General features: G+C 53.1%; 1 protein-coding gene across 3 annotated transcripts; it reads left to right on the top strand.

Moving 5' to 3' along the window:
- Positions 1-1,409: 1,409 nt before the first annotated feature.
- Positions 1,410-19,261, top strand: COQ8B (coenzyme Q8B). 3 transcript variants are annotated; one of them, XM_058529360.1, is made up of 16 exons: positions 1,410-1,642; positions 2,277-2,381; positions 2,517-2,636; positions 2,783-2,849; positions 4,561-4,638; positions 7,453-7,575; positions 7,718-7,803; positions 8,880-9,020; positions 9,107-9,188; positions 9,952-10,045; positions 11,912-12,053; positions 12,202-12,309; positions 14,669-14,734; positions 17,446-17,475; positions 17,712-17,798; positions 18,304-19,261. In XM_058529360.1, the coding sequence occupies exons 1-16, from the start codon at positions 1,460-1,462 to the stop codon at positions 18,583-18,585; spliced, it is 1,794 nt and encodes a 597-aa protein (XP_058385343.1). In that variant the 5' UTR covers positions 1,410-1,459; the 3' UTR covers positions 18,586-19,261. The 3 variants fall into 3 exon arrangements, with proteins under 3 accessions (XP_058385343.1, XP_058385344.1, XP_058385345.1); XM_058529362.1 differs by lacking the exon at positions 1,410-1,642 and adding an exon at positions 1,800-1,874 and having other exon boundaries at positions 18,304-19,260; XM_058529361.1 differs by lacking the exon at positions 17,446-17,475 and having other exon boundaries at positions 1,413-1,642; positions 18,304-19,258.
- Positions 19,262-19,405: the final 144 nt, after the last annotated feature.

Below are 19,405 nucleotides of genomic sequence, written 5' to 3'. Positions count from 1 at the left end.
CCCTTTGCCTGGAATGTTCTTCCCTCAGATACTCCAATAGCTCCCTCCTTCACCTCTTTCAGGACTTGACTCAAACATCACCTCCTCAGTGAGGCCTTCTCGGACCACCCTATTCAAACTCACAATCTTCACTCTACTTCCTGCCCCTCTTCCCTGGCTTATTTTTCTCTTGAACACGTCACCTTATTAAGTATAGTTATTTATTTTGTTTACTGTGCCCTCCACCAGAAGCCAGCACCAAGAGGACAAAGATTTTTTTGCCTGCGTTGTTCCTTGCTGTGTCCCCAGTGCCTAGAACAGCACATGGTAAATGCTTAACAGAAATTTTGAAAAGGATGACTTTTTTCCGTAAGCAATTTCTCCCATGTATAGAGCTCTTGTTCTGAACCAGGCCCTGTGCCAAGCCCTCTACAGATAGTTTCACTGCGTCTCTCTCACTAACACTGAGCAAGAGGGGATGCCACAGTCCCCTTTTACAGATGGGGACACTGAGGCTCAGAGGTCTGCCAGCCTCTAGGCTTTGCTTGGAGCCACCAGGCTGATGTGGCCTCATGTATGCGAAGCGTGTGGCGCCAGGCTTAGCACCATCAGCCACAGTCCTATAGGGTTAGTTGTTGTCGTAGGTGCTTTTTATATATTTTTGCCCCCAAGGGTGAGCTGTCACACAGCTCCTGAGTCAGACCCTTATGTCTGGAGGGAGACAGGGGATGGTTTCTGTCTTGAAATTGAGTCACCTGGGGGAGGGGCATTGGTCACAGGCCCAGAGCTCTAAAATGAGTCATCTCTTCACAGATCAATGAGAAGGCCAAGCAGGCCTGTAATGCATCATACAAGCTGGGAAGCTGAGGTCCAGAAAGGATTGAGGCTCTTCTGAGGTCACATGACACAGGGACAGAGACAGGGAGGTCTGATTCCTGACAAAGAGGGGTTAGATAAAGTTGGGGGGGGTCTGTGGGGGAAGCGTCATATCCCTCCCTCTCCCAGCGGTGGGAGAGATGCCCCAGCCAGCTGCTCCTATTCCAGACTGTGAGAAGAGGGGTGAGTCAGCCTGTTGTGGGGGGAGCAGGCTTTAAGCCTGTCCCCCCCCACACACACACCCAGATGGGCTGAGAGCTGTTTTTCTGGGATGCCAAGGCTCCTGACTCAGCATTGGGAATCTTGGCTGAGTGTGTTCTGGGAAATGTCAGGCCGACAGGAAACAGAGGGCTCCCACTCACACCATCCTGCAGGTGGGCGGGGAGCGGAGAGAGCAGAGTGTAGAGGGAACAGGGGCCCAGTGTACACGGGGCTGCGTGTGAGGGGGTTTAGGTATACGGGAGAGTTGAGGGTGTAAGAGGGAGACAGTTGCCGAGCAAGGCAGGGGGTTTATGTGTGCAAAGGAGGAGGCTGGGTGCCAGGATGCAGGTGTTTGAAGCAGAGGGTGGGTGTGTAAAGTCGGGGGGCTCCATGTGCAAGGGAAATGTTTGCTGGGAAGATGTGTGTTCAAAGAAGGGATGTTGAGCCTTTTGGGGGTAAAAATAAAAAGGGAGGTTGGCAAGATGTTCGCGCAGAGGAGAGCTGCGGAGTTTGTAAGGGAGAGGGTTGTTTGCAAAAAAGACCGGGTAGGGAACAAAAACGTCCGCCGCGTACCGGGCACATGGAGGTGAGTGAGGGGCGTAAAAAGGCACGTGCGCGCTCCCGCCCGCCCCAGCAATCCCCAGCAGACCCCAAGGCCCACAGTTAGGGCCCGCCCCCTCACGCACAGCGGGGAGTGCTTTGTGCCAGTCAGCGAGCTGCTGCTTCGCCATTGGCTAGCTGACCGGAGGGGGAGGGCTGCGGAAACTCCCGGAAGCGCAAGAGGCCCCCGCGCGTAGGGGACCCGGAGCCTGGGAGCAGTGGGTGCTTAGCAACGGGGGGAGGTGCCCGGTAACAGAGTGGGGGGGACACAGGAGGAATTGAGGGTGCCTAGCAACAGAGGGGAAGGCGGTGCCTAGCAACGAGGGGGCTCAGAGAAGTGAAGAGGTAGCCCTGGAGGATCTGTGGGTGTCTAGCAACGGGGGAGGCGTGGGACAGGGGGAAAGTGGGCTTTGGAGGCACGCGGGAAGAGCTGTGGGTTTCTAGCAACGGGAGAGGGAACCAGGAGAAACTGGGGGCCTGTTAACGGGGGAGGAAGTCTGGTGGGTGGGAGTCTGAGTTTAGGGTGGACACGGAGGAATGTGAGGGCTTGGCAAAGACGAGGGCAAAGCAGGGAGGGCAGTCCCACAGGTCCTACCCGAATAATCCCTCTTCTCCCCCAGGCGATGTGGCTGGAGGTGGGGGGCCTCCTGCGGGGGACCTGTGGACTGCTGGGCCGGACTGTTGGTCTGCCTTGTGGGGTCCTGAGGCCTGGGCCCCACTGGTGGGTAAGAGGCTGGGGAGGGGTTTCCAAGGGGAAGAGGCTGAGGGAGACTTCAGGGAGTAAAAGGAGAGGGAGGATCCAAAACGGCCAGGCAGACCCCATGTCCTCTACTCCATACCAATGTCCGCGTCTCTTGCAGGGGCCATGTGGGGGTTCTTGGGCCCAAAAGCTTCATCAGGATGGGCCTGGCAGAGGTCTGGGTGAGGAGGACATTCGCCGGGCACGGGAGGCCCGGATCAGGAAGACACCCCGGCCCCAGGTATCATTGCCCCTGCTCCGGCCCAGCAACAGGCCATGAAGGCAGCTGGCCTCCTGAGCTTGGGGAAAGGTGTGGCGGCAGGTTGGTTGGTCTCCCTGTGCGCTATGCCCACCTTCCCACCCTCAGATCTTCTCCCCATTTCCCAGCTGAGTGACCGCTCTCGAGAACGCAAGGTGCCCGCCTCCCGCATCAGCCGCTTGGCCAACTTTGGGGGTAGGTGTGACTGTGGGAGATGTGACCTAGATCAAAGGAGGCAACATTTACCGAATGAAGCAAGGGAGAGGATGAATCAGAGACAGAGAGGGGAGGGAGAGATGGAAAGAGAAGGAAAGCAAAGGCCTGCAAAACCAAGGGCAATAGAGGGGAACGTAACATTTATTGAGAACGTGGAATGGTCAAGGCCCCATATGCATGTGATCTCTCTGCACTGACTCGATGAGTGGTTATTTCCGTTCAGATGAGGAAATGGAGGCTAAGGGAGGTGAAGTGGCTTGACCCCATGTCACGCAGCAGGAACGATCAAATTTCAGGTCACAATCTGCATGAAATTATTTAGTGGGTTGCCACTAGCATGAAAAAGAATAGAATGGAAAATATGAGTGCCCCTGTAGGGTAAGGGAAAGTCTTATTTCGTGAAACGTTATATGTACTTTGGTCGGTACCGGTTATAATGCAAATGTCTTCTTTACTGTGGATTGTGGTTCAAGTTTTAAAGATACCGATTCACGGTATAAAGGGGGAGTCGAGGGGCTGGCCTGGTGGCGCAAGGCGTTAAGTGCACGCGCTCCGCTGTGGCGGCCCGGGGTTCCCCAGTTCGGATCCCGGGCGCGCACCGACGCACTGCTTGTCAAGCCATGCTGTGGCTGTGTCCCATTTAAGTAGAGGAAGGTGGGCACAGATGGTAGCCCAGGGCCAGTCTTCCTCAGTAAAAAGAGGAGGATTGGCAGATGTTCATTCAGGACTGATCTTCCTCACAAAAAAAAAAAAAAAAAGGAGGGAGTCGAATGTCCTGGTTAGAGCTTTGACACCAGGCTGCACGGGGTTCAAGGGGTGATTCTGCCGCATCCTCACTTTGTGACTCTGGATGCGTTACTTAACTTCTCTGAGCCTCAATTTCCTTTTCTGTAAAATGGAAGTTTTCCTATAAAACTTATCTCACGAGGGTGTGAGGATAAATTGAGTTAATGCATATAAGGCATTAGGAATGGTTCCTGGCGGGTAGAAAGTGCTCAGAAAATGTCAGCTATGATTATTTACGGAGATGGTGACGGGGAAAAAGGCAGAGAGACTCAAGATGTCTTTAATGACAAGGAGACAGAGGAGGCAGAGCAAATCAGAGGCGAAGAGATAACATCAAAAGGGAGAACAGAGAGAGAGAGGCCTAGACAGACGTGCCAGGTGGAGGGAAGGGGAGAGATGAAGTAACTGACTTAGAAAAGGAGAGGTGAGCATGAAGAAGAAACGGTGTGGACAGAGAAACAGGAGGCATAGGAAGACAGAGGGACCTGGGGGGATCATTCTGGGGCCTTCTAACCCTTGCGGGCACACTAGAATCATCTGGGATGCTTCAAAAAAAAAAATGAACTCTGAGGCTTCATCTCAGGTCATTTTTATCAGAACCTGAGCAGTGAGGCCTGGGCATCATATTAACGAAAGCTCCTCACGTGACTCAGATGTGCAGCCAGGGGTGAGAACTGCTGACATGGGAGACAGAGACATGGAGAAAGGGATAGAAAAAGAGGTGGCCTCACCTTGGAGGGAAGCCCAAGCAGGGAAAGAGTAAGAGGCTGAGTTGGGGACAGAGAGATGTCGAGAGTTGGCAACAAAGAGATAGGAAACAAGTGTGCTTAGAGAGAGACTGAGAGAGGGTCGGAGGGGGAACGCCCTGGGCAGTGGGCACTCAGGCTCCTGTCTCCCTCCCCAGGACTGGCTGTGGGCTTGGGGCTGGGAGCACTGGCTGAGGTGGCCAAGAAGTCTCTGCCAGGAGGACATCGACAGTCAGGTGAGTGACCCACATTGGCCTTGCTGTGTGACCTGGGGCCAGTGGCTTCACCTCTCAGATCCCCAGTCTCCTCCTCTGGAAAATGGAGGTGATGATAATATACCCACTCCTTAGGATCATTGTGAAGTGCTCAGAACGGAGTGAAGCTGCTGTCAGGGTCCTGAGAGGTAGGAGCATATTACGTGAGAAGAAAATTTAAGCCATGGGGAATTGAGATCCTAACTCTGAGCAGGAGAGGGAAGCTGAGAACAGGAGTGCCAGTGGAGTGTGTGTACTGAGATGGAAGGAGATGCATAGAGATCAGCGTTTGTGGGTAAGATTCCCCAACAAGACAGCATCTTGAAACAAACTTGGGGTGGATATTCTAGATTAAAAGGAGACTTAAGAGATAATAACTTACAAGTGGAATGTGTGAACCATGATTGGATATCAGTTTGAAAAAAATAACTATAAAAGACTTTTGGGGACAATTGGGAAAGTCTGAATATGGACTAGATAGTAGAAATCAGAGATTTAGTGTTAATTTTCTTATTATCTTATTCTTAGCACGGCTTGAGTGCATCTACATGCAAATGGGTGAGCAAAAAATAATGGTATGTGTTTGGGTTCACACACAGATAAAGCAGATGAGACAATGTTAAAATGTTGAGTCGAATGTGCTGGTGTTCATGAGACTATGCGTGCAACTTTTCTGTCTGTTTGGATTTTTTTCAAAATAAAAAGTTGGAGGTAGGTGGAGGATTAAGCTGAGTCTACAAACTGAGTCTACACCCTGCTCCACCACTTCTGTGCTGTGTGACCCAGGGCCAGGCACTGTACCTCTCTGAATCTCTTGCTTCCTCACCTTGGAAATTAAAGCATTGGTGGTTCTCACTTCCTGGGCTGATTGTGGGGATTCAGCCAGAGCATCCACAGAGACACTTAGAATTCTGCCTGGCACAGGGTGAGCCCTCAATAAAGAGCTCAGTAAATTTTTTAGCTTAATAAACACTTTGTTGAATAATAAGATAATTTTCATATGGAACCGTGCACATATCATAAGCATACAGCTTGGTTCATTTTCACAAAGTGGATGCATCTGTGCACCCAAATCAAGAAACCCTGGGGCCGGCCTGGTGGCTTAGCGGTTAAGCACGGGCTCCGCTGCTGGTGGCCCGGGTTTGGATCCCAGGCACACACCGACGCACTGCTTCTCCAGCCATGCTGAGGCTGCATCCCGCATACAGCAACTAGAAGGATGTGCAACTATGACATACAACTATCTACTGGGGCTTTGGGGGAAAAAAACAAAAAAAAAGGAGGAGGATTGGCAATAGATGTTAGCTCAGAGCCGGTCTTCCTCAGCAAAAAGAGGAGGATTAGCACGGATGTTAGCTCAGGGCTGATCTTCCTCACACACACACACACACACACACACACACACACAAACCTGGAACAGCAGTTCTCAAACTTTTTGGTCTCAGGATCCCTGCACACCCTTAAAACTGAGTAATCGATAAACAAAATGTGGATATTATTGAGCCATCAAAAGGAATGAAGATCCACGCTACAATGTGGATGAATCTTGGAAACATTATCTTAAGTGAAAGAAGCCAGACACAAAAGGCCACATATTGTATGATTCCAGAAGAGGGAAATCTATAGAGACAGAAAGTAGATTAATGGTTTCCAGGGGCTCCCAGGGAGGTAGTTGGGGGAATGGGGGATTGACTGCAAATAGGTACGGGGTTTATTTTGGGGGTGATGAAAATGTTCTCAAGTGGGTTGTGGTGATAGTTGCACAATTCTGAATATACTAGAAGCCACTGAACTCTATACTTTAGATGGGTGAATTATATGGTATGTGAATTATATCTCAATAAAGCTATTAAAAACTGCAATGAAGACCCCAAAGATCTTATTTATGTGGCCTACATTTATGGATATTTACTGTATTAGAGATTAAAACTGAGAAATTTTTAAAACACAACAATATACACACACATTCTATCAGCTGTCAGCAATGACATCATTACAGGTCGTGGAGCTCCTGGAAAACTCCACTGAACATCTGTGGAAGGATGAGAGTAAAAAAGGGCAAATAACATATTAATATTGTTATGAAAATAGTTTTGATCTCACAGACCCTCCTGAAGGTTCTCAGGGACCCTCAGGGCTCCCCGGACCACGCTTTGAGAATGGCTGCCCTGGTTCTCCAGAAGCTCCTCTCATGCCCCGTCCTGGCCACTCCCCTCACCAAGGGTAACCGCTGTCCTGGCTTCTGACGTGCGGAATTAGTTTCGCCTGTTTTTGCTCTTTGCGCCAATGTAATTGGACAATTTCTTCTCGTGTGTGTCTGGCTTCTTTGGCCCAACATTTTGTTTGAGAGATGCACCCATGTTGCTGTGAGTAGACTTAGGTTGTTCGTGCAATACTGTAGTAGCCACTCTGTGACTATTCCACAATTCTTTTGTTCATTCTATTGATGGTCATTTGGGTTATTTCCAGTTTGGGGCTCTTAGGAATAGTGCTGCCATGAACCTTCTTGGAGTATCTGTCAGTGGACACATTTATGCATTTCTCTTGGGTATAAACATAGGAGAGAAATTGCATCGGGTATAGATGTGTGCTTTAATAGAAACTCCCCAACTGTCTTCCAAAGGGCTTGTGCCATGACTGACGTTCTCATCAGCAGTTTTGGCATTCAGGCTGCTCCGTATCTTTGCCAACACTTGGTATTGTCTTTTTCATTTTAGCCATTCTAGTGGGTGTGCAGTGGTGGTATCATGATTATTTTTGTGGTTGTAATACTGGTGATTATTCTCTCCACCCCAGAGAGCAGCTCCCAGCCAGGCTCCAGCCCTTTCCTGTCGGAGGCCAATGCCGAGCGGATTGTGCAGACCTTGTGTACAGTTCGAGGGGCCGCCCTCAAGGTTGGCCAAATGCTCAGCATCCAGGGTACAGCATGACCCTCGACTCCTGACCCCTGACCTCCCTTCTACCCCACCCCACCCACCAACAAGCCCCGACTTCAGGTACTCCCACAGGGGCCCTCCTCGCCTCCTCACTCACTGTTTCCCTTGTCCCGCTATCTCCCAAGACAACAGCTTCATCAGCCCCCAGCTGCAGCGCATCTTTGAGCGGGTCCGCCAGAGCGCCGACTTCATGCCCCGCTGGCAGATGCTGGTGAGTGCCCGGCGGGGCAAGGCTGGCCAGGGAGGCGTGCTCTACCTGCCTGAGCCTCCTAGCTTCATTGCTCTACTCCCTGTCTGACTCCGAGCCTCAGTTTCCTCATCTGTGAAATGGGGGTCACTAAAGCACACATCTCATGGGAGTGTTGTGATGATTAAATGAGAGAATGGTGCAGACTGCTTAGTCCAGTCCCTGGCAGGCTCAGGGCTCTGTCAGGGCTGTTAAAGAGGCAGTGAAGGGCAGTGGTTAGGGGCCAGACTCCATTAGTTCAAACCCTGGCTCTGCCACTTACTACCTGTGTGATCTCAGACATGCGGCCTGACCTCTCTGTGCCTCAATTACCTCATCTGTGAAGTGTTGATAGTGATAGCAACACCCACATCACAGGGTTACATAAATTAGTATATGGAAAGCACTTAGAAGGACCCCTGACACACCGTGGGGGATATGAAAGTTTCAGCTGTTATTATTACTGGTTTTGTAATTAAAGGAGATCATGTCTGTAAATAGGTTGGCGCAGCGCCTGGCACTGAGTAAGTGCCCAAGACATGAGCTGTTCTTCTAATAACTGGGTGAGGGTGTGGAATCTGGTCCAGCCGCCTGCCTGCCTTCTGATCTCTGTTCCGCTTACTCGCCGTGCGACCCTGGGTAATTACTGCCCCTCTCTGAGCCACTCTGAACAGGACCCGGTCCACAGGAGGCCATCTGTAAATTTCAGCTCTTCTTTATCACATTAACTTTGAGTTAATAATACAATATATGAGTATAATGAAGGATTATTATCCATCTTAACTATACATGATAGTAATCCCCACAGCAGCCCGCACAGCCTCAGGAGTACAGGCTCAGGCTGGACCTCCCAGTCTGCCAGCACCTGGCTCATCACCTTGGCCAAGAGACTGCTCTCTGAGCCTCAGTTTCCTCATCTGTAAAATGGAGTGGCAGCCAAGAGCTTAGCCCAGGGCCCAGTGTGTGGTGAGTGGGGTTATTAACATGTGAAGCGCTTAGCACAGGGAGTGAACTCAGCTGCCTGTAACCATGATCACGATTGTTACGTCCACTCTCCACAGAGAGTTCTCGAGGAAGAGCTCGGCAGGGACTGGCAGGCCAAGGTGGCCTCCTTGGAGGAGGTGCCCTTTGCTGCTGCTTCAATCGGGCAGGTGCACCAGGGCCTGCTGAGGGACGGGACAGAGGTGGCCGTGAAGATCCAGGTGAGAGGGGAGGCAGGCTGGGGGTGGGGTGGGCACCCTGCTGTCCCAGAGGAGTGACTCCCCCTCCCTCCCTTCATCCCTCGCAGTATCCAGGCGTGGCCCAGAGCATCCAGAGCGACGTGCAGAACCTGCTGGCGGTGCTTAAGTTGAGCGTGGCCCTGCCGGAGGGTGAGGCGCCCACTCCACCCCTGACTGCAGGAGGGATGCCCCGAAGAGAGAAAGGGGCTGGGTGGAGGGAAAGCAGCCAGCTCGGGGCAGGGCGTGCCTGTGTGTGTGAGTGTGAGCGAATGTGTAAGTGTGTATGTTTGAAACAGAAAGAAGGGACATCAAGCGGGGAGAGCCCAGAGAGTAGGAAGGTGTGAGAAAAAGACAAACTAGAGATTCTAACAGAGAGACAGAAGCCCAGACCAAAATCCAGAAACAGACACACAGAGGGACTGCAGGTGCAAAGAAGAGCCACAGAAGCAGGAAGGGAGTGTAAGTGGGACCTCATGTTTGTGTTACAGCGCGTGGGAAAGCGCCTGGAGAAGACGGAGCAGGGCGTGTGTGTGAGAGAGAGACAGAGAGAGAGGGAGAGGCAAGCCTGGAAGACCCAGAGGCAGAGAGCGGTGTGAGAGAGGCGGTATGAAAAAGAGACAGGGTAGGTGGCATGTGTGACTATGAGAGAGATGCCTAGGGCTGGTGTGGCGCCTGTGTAAGAGACAGACCCCAGGAGAGGGCTTCAGAGGAGTCTGCAGTTGTATGAAGGACAGAGGGGAAGCGTGTGGGCAGACATTGCAGGTAACAGGCATGGAGCAGAAGGTGTGAGGGACAGCAAGACAGAGACAGAGAGTAAGACCCACGACTGGCACGATCATGACCCCTGAGGGGTCGGGCACGGGCGGAGGGGACAGGCTGTGGCCTTCCCTGGCTGACGCGCTGCCCCCCTCAGGCCTGTTTGCTGAGCAGAGCCTGCAGGCCCTGCAGCAGGAGCTAGCTTGGGAGTGTGACTACCGTCGGGAGGCAGCTTGTGCCCAGAACTTCAGGTGAGCCGAGCCCCCCGCAGGCCCCTGGAAGACCCCTTCCCTCCAGCTTCCCTCCTGGATGAGGAGGAAGTGGATGCCCCACACCCTCTGGCAGCTCGAGCCCTGGGGTGGGGGTGGCACACTCTTTTCCTTCATTTGTTCATCCATCCATCTCTTCACTCGTTACTTCATTTACCCGTGTCCTCTGGGGACTTGGCCGGATCACGTCCTCTCTTTGTCAGTTTTCTCATCTGTCGAATGGAGCACATAACCACTGCAGTCTGATGGGGCAGACGGACTTGTCAGCAGGCACTTAATCACAGTGAGATACTGACAAAGATGAAGCAGGCTCACAGTGCCAAGAGTTGGAGAGAACGGGGCTCCAGGGTGTCCCTATACAATGTGGGCAGAAGGAGAAATTGATATAAGCATTGTGGAGAAGAGTTTGGCATCATCAAGCCTCGATATTCACATACATACCAACAGTTGTCCTCCTTGGTAAATGCTCTAGGGACACTTACACCAGTAGATACCATCAGACTTTTCCAGAATGCTCAGAGCAGCAATAGCCCCAAATTGGAAATAACCAAATCTACCAAATTCATCCCGCAGAGTGGATAAATAAATTATGGCATATTCATCAGTGGAATATCATACAGCAGCGAAAATGAATGAACTACAGCTTCAGGGAGCAATGTGGTTGTGTCTTAGAAGCATCGTGACATGCAGCAATTAATTATACCTCATTGAGATCCTCCACAGTGTGGCCCACACGTTTATTGCGCTAAGCTCAATAGATAACAGAGTGAGAGAAAGGGCAGTAGAGGCAGTGGTTAGCGGCATGGGCCCTGGACTCAGATGTGAGTGATGTGGGAAACAGTCCTGGGTCAGCCCTTCACAGGCTCGGTGGCCTGAATCTGCCTAGTGGCTTCGGGAGAGTAACCTCTCCTAGGGAAGTGAGGATAAAAGGGAATTGTGCTGATTAAATGCTTAGCACAGGGCCTGACCCATGAGGAGCAGTTCAAAATCAAAGATTTTATAAACAAGGACAAAAATACAAGCCTAGAAGGAAGCAAGACCTTGAGGAGGAGCGTGCAAAGTGGGCTGGGCCAGAGCAATCTGTGTGGGTCTGGGGAGACCCTCCTCCCAGTGCCCTTAGAATGAAACCTACATCATCCCCCTGGCCCCTCCCCATCTCCCTGCTCCTCACCCACTCCAGCCATCCCACAAATCCCCAACCACAGGCCACTCGCGTATTCTTTGCCTCCCAAATCTTACACTGACACACTCGTCTCAATCTATGATTGGTCTGTTTGTTTGTGAGAGTGTGGTCTCTGGTGTGTGTGGTGGGCAGACCCGCAGCTCCTCTGCCGCTCTGCCCCCGGCATTGACCAGTGCAGGGACGGAGACCGAGAGGGATGCTCTCCCTTTATTAACCAGCGAATTCACAGAGTGAGCAGTGAGTATCACTGTGGACTCAGAGATTTTTATATCAGGGACCATTTTGTGGATGGATTAATTAATGAGTTGATGAAAAAGTAATGGTCATCGAGCTAAATACATTGAGCTCATCTTGGGACAGCCAGAAGTCACAGAAGTGTTTCCAGTAGGGAAGTGGTAACTGGGTCTCCAGTAGCACCCAGCTTAGGGGCAGGTACAGAGTTGGTGCTGCGGAGATATTTGCTGAATGAATGAGTGAAATGTCTGAATTAAGGTCAGTCTAGCCGGGTTGGCCATCACTCAGAGCAGACAGAAACAAGAGCAGGGCAAGAGGGAAGGCAAGACATAGGCCATTCATGGAGGACTTCTCAGAGGAGGAGGAGGCCTCCAGCTGGGCTACAGGAGGCTGAAGCTTGAAGTCTCATCCCCTCCCCTCTCTTGCCTCAGGCAGCTGTTGGCAGATGACCCCTTCTTCCGGGTGCCAGCTGTGATTAAGGAGCTATGCACAACGCGGGTCCTGGGCATGGAGCTGGCTGGAGGGGTGCCCCTGGACCAGTGCCAGGGCCTGAGCCAGGACATTCGGAACCAGGTACATGGTCTTGTGGGACAGAAGGAAGGGTGCTGGACAGGGCAGGGCTGGCAGGGTCAGCCTGACCCATGGTCCCTCTGCAGGCCAGAGAGAGCTTTAGAGGGGGAGGTCACTCTGAGGTGTCTGTTACTCCTTCTCCCCACGCCAGATTTGCTTCCAGCTCCTGAGGCTGTGTCTGCGGGAGCTGTTTGAGTTCCGATTCATGCAGACGGACCCCAACTGGGCCAACTTCCTGTACAATGCCTCCAGCCACCAGGTTGGTGCCTTGTGTTGTGTGCCAGGGTACATTAGCTGCTGTGAGAAATATTTCCTGATAGTTCAGTAGCTCAACACAATGGTAGTTTATTACCCCCAAAACAGGCTGGGCTGGCCCTCCTCCACACAGTGATTCAGGAACCCAGGCTCCTTCCCTTCTCTGATTCTGTCATCCCCTGCACCTTGCAATGCCCTGCTTCCGGTGGGAGGGGAACGAGAGGCTGAGAAGGTAACCCCTTGCCTAATGGCCTTGGCCAGAAGTGGCACATAATTCCCTTTATCATTCCATTGGTGAGTACTGGTCACATGGCTTGTCTAGGTGCAAGGGATGCTGGGAAATGGAGTCCTTGGCTAGGCAGTGGCTTCCTAGTGGCAATGTGACAACATAGAAGAGGGAACACAACGTTTGGAGGGCAGTCAGTCACGACTACCACACTTGTCCTTCATTTAAAGCACACCAAGCACCCACTGTCTGTCTCTTGACAGCGATGACAAGACATCCCTGATCCTCGCCTTCTCAGAGTTCTCCGTCCAGTAGGGGGACCAGTCACCAGACAGTGATGACCTAGAGTAGTCAGGCCCACAGTGTAGAGGCCCAGGCCATAGTGGGCAGTGATGGGGGAGGCACAGGGGGTTGTGGGGAGCCAAGGAAAGTAGCTGACCTGGCCTGGGGGGCTGGAGATCAAGGAAGGCTTCTTCAAGGAAGAGCCATTAGAGCTGAAATCAGAAATCTGAGAAGGGACAGCCATCTAAAGAGCAGGGAAGAGAGTTCCCGGCCAAGGACACAGGGTGTCCAGAGGCCTGGGGTGAGCGTCTGGACGGAAAGACTCAGTGTGTGTGGTCGCCACACGGCTCTCAAAGTGGTGTGTACCCAGTGAGTCCCCAGACACAAATCTGGCAAAGCTGTCCCTTGCACAGCTCCCCAGCACCCTCAGGATCAAGCGTGACCCTTTGCTGAGTGTGATGTGGCCCCACCAAGTCTCCAGCCTCGGTCCCTTCTCCCCCCTGTCCCCCAACTACACACGCACCCTGCATCCCCTCTTAGGCTTATACCCCAGGGAGGTGCTTTTCTAACTCTGGGGGGTGATACGAGTCCTCCTGACATCGATTAATTGGGTCACAACAGCATTTTTTGTTTTAACGGCATAGAGTAGAAAACATCACTGTGTCGCAGATGGGAGGGATCCGTATTATTTCAGGACACTTTTGTCTGACATTTACATTTATATGTGCATGAGCACTGGCGCCTAGTATAATCTGTATTTCTTACTATGGGTTGTGATCAATTGTTTGAACTCACTGCCCTAGAGAAACTCTTACATGTGTGTTCATCGAGCACTGTCTTTAACAGCAAAACCCAGAAACACCCACCATGTCCATCAACCAGGTAAATTCACTGTGATATAGTCACACAACGAAGTCCTCATACAGCAGTGAAAAATGAATGAGCTAGAACTGCACGTGGCAATGGAATAAATTGCAAAACCATGATGGGCACAAAGAACAAGTTGCAGGGTAACCATCATAAATAGCATTTAGGGGCCGGCCTAGTGGCACAGCAGTTAAGTTTGCCCACTCCGCTTCAGCGGCCCGGGGTTCACAGGTTCGGATCCTGGGCACAGACCGATGCACTGCTTGTCAAGCCATGCTGTGGCGGCGTCCCATATAAAGTAGAGGAAGATGGACACGGATGTTAGCCCAGGGACAATCTTCCTCAGGAAAAAGAGGAGGATTGGCAACAGTTGTTAGCTCAGGGCTGATCTTCCTCACACACACACACACACACACACACACACAAATAATAATAAAAATAAATAAATACCATTTATATGAAGTTTTAGAATACGCAAAACATTATATGGTTCTTGGGTGCACACATATGTAGAAAATGTAGAAACGCACACCTAGGAATTTCAGGAAATCATAATTTAATAATAATTTCAGGAAAGTGGGGACCCTGGAAGAGCATGGGGACGTGGGGGAGGTGGGTTCAGGCCGGGGTACACAAGAGGCCCCACTTGGATTGGTGGTTTTATATTTTCAGCTGGGTGGTGGGATTGGTGGGTGATCATTTTATGTTTCCATATATTTTATTATTCTCTGGATTATTTTCCGTGCCTAAAACATGTTGTGATAAAAATAATTAGGACCAAAAAAATAAAAGCCAAGTCCCTTCAGCTTCCTGTAGGGGTGGATGGGAAGTGTGGAGACAGGAGGCCAGAAGCCCAGGGAGGCAGCTGGGCAGGGACTCCAGCAGGAGGGGCAGTGAGGGGAGGGAGGGATGGACCCTGCCCACCCCTGGACACAATGGGGAACGTTGGTGGACTCCCAGCATCCCTTTCACCATCCCTCGATTCCAGGTGACCCTGCTGGACTTCGGTGCAAGCCGGGAATTTGGAACTGAATTTACAGATCATTACATCGAGGTGAGTCCCCCCAACCCTGGGGTCTCTGAAGGGCCGAGCCTCAAGCCAGATACTGAGGCAAGGGTGAGAAGGAGAAATATACTATCTGGAATTAAGAAATAATAAGTAATAGTAATATTAATAGCCAACAAATACCAAGCACTTAATATTATGTCAGGCACTGTTTTAAGTGCTGTACCTGTGGTACATGATCTGAACCATACAGCAACTCTGTGGGGTAAGGACCATTTTTAGCCCCATTTTACAGATGAAGTAAGTGGGCTCAGAGAGGTTAATTCACTTGCCCAAGATCACAGCAGACCTGGAATTCAAACTCAGGCAGTCTGCGTCCAGAGCCCATGCTCCCAACCCCTGACGAGCCCCTTCCTGATAGAAAGGCCCACGACGGCCATCCTGTTACCTCTGCACACCCACGCTGTCCAGGCCCTTGCTGTCCAGCCTTGTGCTCACATCCTCCCTGGCAGGCTGCTCCGTGGGGGCAGCTCTCTTCTCAGGAAGTGTTCCTCATTGATGTTGCCTGTCCATCCCACCCACAGGGATTGATCTGTGTCAGAGGGGCAGACAACACCATCTCATTAATTTGTTGAGACTGGACATTCGACCTGGGTCTTCTAATCGTTTAGTCAATTCAGACCTTCTCTGACACCCCTCTGTGCCCAGCCCTATTCTGGGCGATACTGGGGACAACAGTGACCAATCCAACCCAGGTCCCTGCCTTCACAGAGCTCGCAGACCAGTAGGGGGACAGATAGTAAGGACCCAGAGTGGTCAGGGCTGGGATGGGGAAGCACAGGGGACTCTGGGAGCCCAGAGGAGGAGCCTGGCCCAGCCCAGAGGGTCAGGGAGAGCTTCCTGGAGGAGGAGACGTCAGAGTGGAGACCTGAGGGATGAGGACACCAGTCAGGAAGAGGCTGGGAGGGTATTCCAGACAGATAACATGTGCAAGGGCCAAGAGGCGAGAAGGGGTAGTCCCATTAAAACAGCAATTCTCAAACTTTAATGAGTGTGAGAAACACCCCCCTCCATGATCCTGTCAAAATGCAGATTCTTGTCTGGAGTTAGGCACAAAATGCTGCATTACTAACACACTCCAAGGTGATGCCAAGGCTACTTGTACAGGGACCTGGGTACAGTCATACGTCGCTTAACGACGGGACGCATTCTGAGAAATGTGACCTTAGGCGATTTTGCCATTGTGCAACATCAGAGTGTACTCACACAAACCTAGATGGTACAGCCCACTACACACCTAGGCTCTATGGTACTAATCTTATGGGGGCACCGTCGTATATGCAGTCCACGGTTGGTTGAAATGTCTGAAATGTCATGGTGTGCCGCATGGCTGTGGTAAGGTCCTAGAGGACCAAAAGCAGGTTCAGTGTTCTGACTGGGCTGGCAGGTGGGGGAGGAGCGGGAGCCAGCGATGAGGCTGGAGCCAAATCACTGTGGGTCTTAGAAGCCGTGCTTTGCAGCGTGTCCTTCATCGGGGTGCCGTGGGGAGCCATGGGAGGGATTTGAGCAGGGGAGGCGAGCGACATGGTCAGAATTAGAAAATTCCCTCTGAATACTAAGTGGTCTTTAAGACTAGGGGCTGGGAGCCCCAGCAGGCTGTGGGGAGGGGAAGAGAGGGGTTGGGGACAAGGCCCGGGGCTCTGGCTTGGGGACCAGGGGATGGTGGGGCCACCCCTGGGATGTGGACAAGAAGGAGGAGCTGGTAATCCCCCACTCCCCACCACACACACACACACACACACACACACACACACACACACACGCTCCTCGCGGCCCTCTCTGCAGGCCACTTGAGACACAAAGCCAAGGCCTGTCTTTCTGAGTAGTTGGGACATCTTGTGTCCCCCTCCCACCCCCAGGCCCTCCTCCCGTCTCCCCAGCCTTTTCCAGTTTAAAAAATCCCTGTCACACAGGCCCCTGAGGACCACAGCCCTGACAGATGGCCAGACAGGCTCGGGCAGGGGCTGCTGAGACAGAAGAGAACGGCCAGATTTAATCCTATATCCCCTTCCTCCCATGAAAGGGCAACTGGTGGCTAAGGGTTTGCCCCAACTCCACTCCTCGCCTCGCTATCCCCCACCCTGAGCCACCTTCCTCTTCTGTGAAGTGGGGACCCTCATATCTACCTCTTGATAATAACAGTAGCTCATAATATTTATGGCGCTTCCTACATGCAGGCACAGGGCTAAATACTCCACAGATATCACCTCCTTTATCCTCCCAACAACCCCTGAGGAGGAGACTTTCCTCATCCCCACTTCACAGAGGGGAAAGCAGAGGCCCAGACAAAGCGACTTGCCCAGAGTCTCCCAGCCAGCAAGTGGCAGAGCTGGGATAGAGCCCAGGCAGGCTGGCTTCCGCTTCTGTCTGTCTGTCCGTATGCCCTCACTTCCTGCCCTCCCCACGTGCACTCGTGGCTGGAGAGGTGCTCAGCTCTGCACACTGATTTGCTAAGCAAAGGTTCACCAGAGGCCTGTGTGCCAGAGCCTGTGCCCTGTGGAACCAAACCCAACCAGGATCCCTGCTCTCTCGGGGCTCCACGTCCGGTGCAGGAGACAGACATCAACAGACATCATAGAGATGGCCCAGGGCAACCTCGGATGCAGTTCTGGGTCACGGACACATCCTTGTCCAGTTGAGTGTTTGGACCCATGAGCACCACGTGACATTTATTTTCTTCTGCTGTTTCCCTGTGGCAGTTTCCAGGCAGGCTCAGCGTTCCCAGCCAGGTGGGCAGAACCCCTGACCACCCCCACCCCCCAGGCTCTGGAAGTTTTGAGGGAGACAGAGGGGCAGGGTGAGGAGGGAGAGGCTTCTAGTGAGAGGCTTAGGTAGATGAGAATGGAAGTGGGTCTGGGGGGGGGGGCAGGCTTCTAGCTCCCATCTCCAGACCCTTCCTTGAACCCTGCTAGCTTGCTCGCTTGCCCTTGGCCTTTGACCCTCTGCCCGACACCCATCTCCCCAGGTGGTGATGGCGGCAGCCAACGGAGACAGAGACCGGGTCCTGCAGAAATCCCGGGATCTCAAATTCCTCACAGGCTTCGAAACCAAGGTTGGGAGACACTGGGGGAGTAGAGGCTGGTGTCCACTGGGGAGAAGTGGGGAGCTGGTTATCTCTATGGGGGAGTGGGGAAGTCTAGGGTGCTGCTTATGTATAGCAGGGGGGTCCTCTGGGGAGAGTGGGGGGAATGGGGGCTGCTTGGCTACTCAGGATCCCTGGGAAAATGGGCACCACTTCTCTATTCTAGGGGGAGGGGGGAAGGGGCTGCTGGTGGGTACTGGGGGTCCGGAAATGGAGGCTGCTTCTCTGTTCTAGAGCAAGTGAGGGCCGCTTGTCTGTTGGAGGCTCTGAGAGGAAGTGAAGGACCATGTCTTTTGGGAGTGGGGGCTGCTGGTCTCCCAGGGGCTCTGCAAGGAGTGGAGGCTGCTTATTACTCCTCGAGGAGTCAGTGGCTTGTGTTTATGCACTTGAGACCCTGAGGGAGTTGAGGGCTGCTTGTCCCTTCCGGGTAAGTGGAGGGCTGTAACCAGGTACCTCTGCTCTCCCCCACCCCTAGGCATTCTCAGATGCCCACGTGGAGGCAGTGATGATTCTGGGGGAGCCCTTCGCCACCCAGGGCCCCTACGACTTTGGGGCAGGTGACACTGCCCGCCGTGTGCAGGGTCTCATCCCCGTGCTGCTGCAGCACCGGCTGCGCCCCCCACCTGAGGAGACCTATGCCCTGCACCGCAAGCTGGCAGGGGCTTTCCTGGCCTGCGCCCGCCTCCGTGCCCACATCGCCTGCCGGGACCTCTTCCAGGACACCTACCACCGCTACTGGGCCAGTCGCCAGGCATAGCCACTGCCCGCAGCCTCCTGACCAGAGGAACGTCTGGTCAGACCCCCTCAGAGAGACTCCATCCTGGGATTCTGGCCCCCCAGCAGGCCATCCCCTGCTCTGAATGCCTCCTTCTCACTCTGCTCCAGGTCTGGGGACCCTCCCCCTTGGACAGCCCGGTCTTGCCTAGCCTAGCTCCCTTCCCTGGGGGCTGATGAGCCCTGGGGCTAGGGAACTCCCCTTCATGGCCCCATATTGTCTGCACCCAGGAACTCTACGCCAGGGATTAATTTATTTCTGCCAACATTTGAGAGAGCCTTAGGACCCTGGCAGCCATCGTGGAAATCCAGACTCATTTAGAGGGGGCTCCCCTCCCCTCTGCCTCAGGTCTCCCTCGGGCCTGGCCAGTGGAGGGGGGTGGTGGTTGGCAGAGGCAGCCCTCACCTTTGCCTCCCTCACCCCTCCACCAGCTGCCTTCTCCCCGTTCCATCCTCTCTATGTTGGGGAGGGGTAAGGGGGGCGGTTTGAACCTTCAGTCCGAATAAAAGCGGCCCTCCCCGTCCCCCAGCTCTTTTCTCTGCGCTGGGGGGGAGGGGGGGAGCTCGCGGGCTGCCTCCAGGTGCAGATGGCTAGCCCCCTCCCATCCTCTTGTCTGAAAGCCCAGCCCTGCCTGGGCCATCTGTTGCCGGGAACCTCCTTCTCCCCTTTCCCTCCCACCCCCCCTCTCGCCCCTCCCGCACGTGCTGACCACCTGCTCGAAAGGCTGCGGCAGCTGAGAAGGCCTCCCCGCAACCCACACCACCTCCCAGGCACCGGGCTCCCTCTCCTCGGCTCCCAGCAA

This window comes from Diceros bicornis, chromosome 34 (genome assembly GCF_020826845.1).
Source record: "Diceros bicornis minor isolate mBicDic1 chromosome 34, mDicBic1.mat.cur, whole genome shotgun sequence".
NCBI classification, from domain to species: Eukaryota; Metazoa; Chordata; class Mammalia; order Perissodactyla; family Rhinocerotidae; genus Diceros; species Diceros bicornis.
The sequence above is the reverse complement of the archived record's forward strand: the minus strand, read 5'-3'. Positions and strand labels throughout refer to the sequence as shown.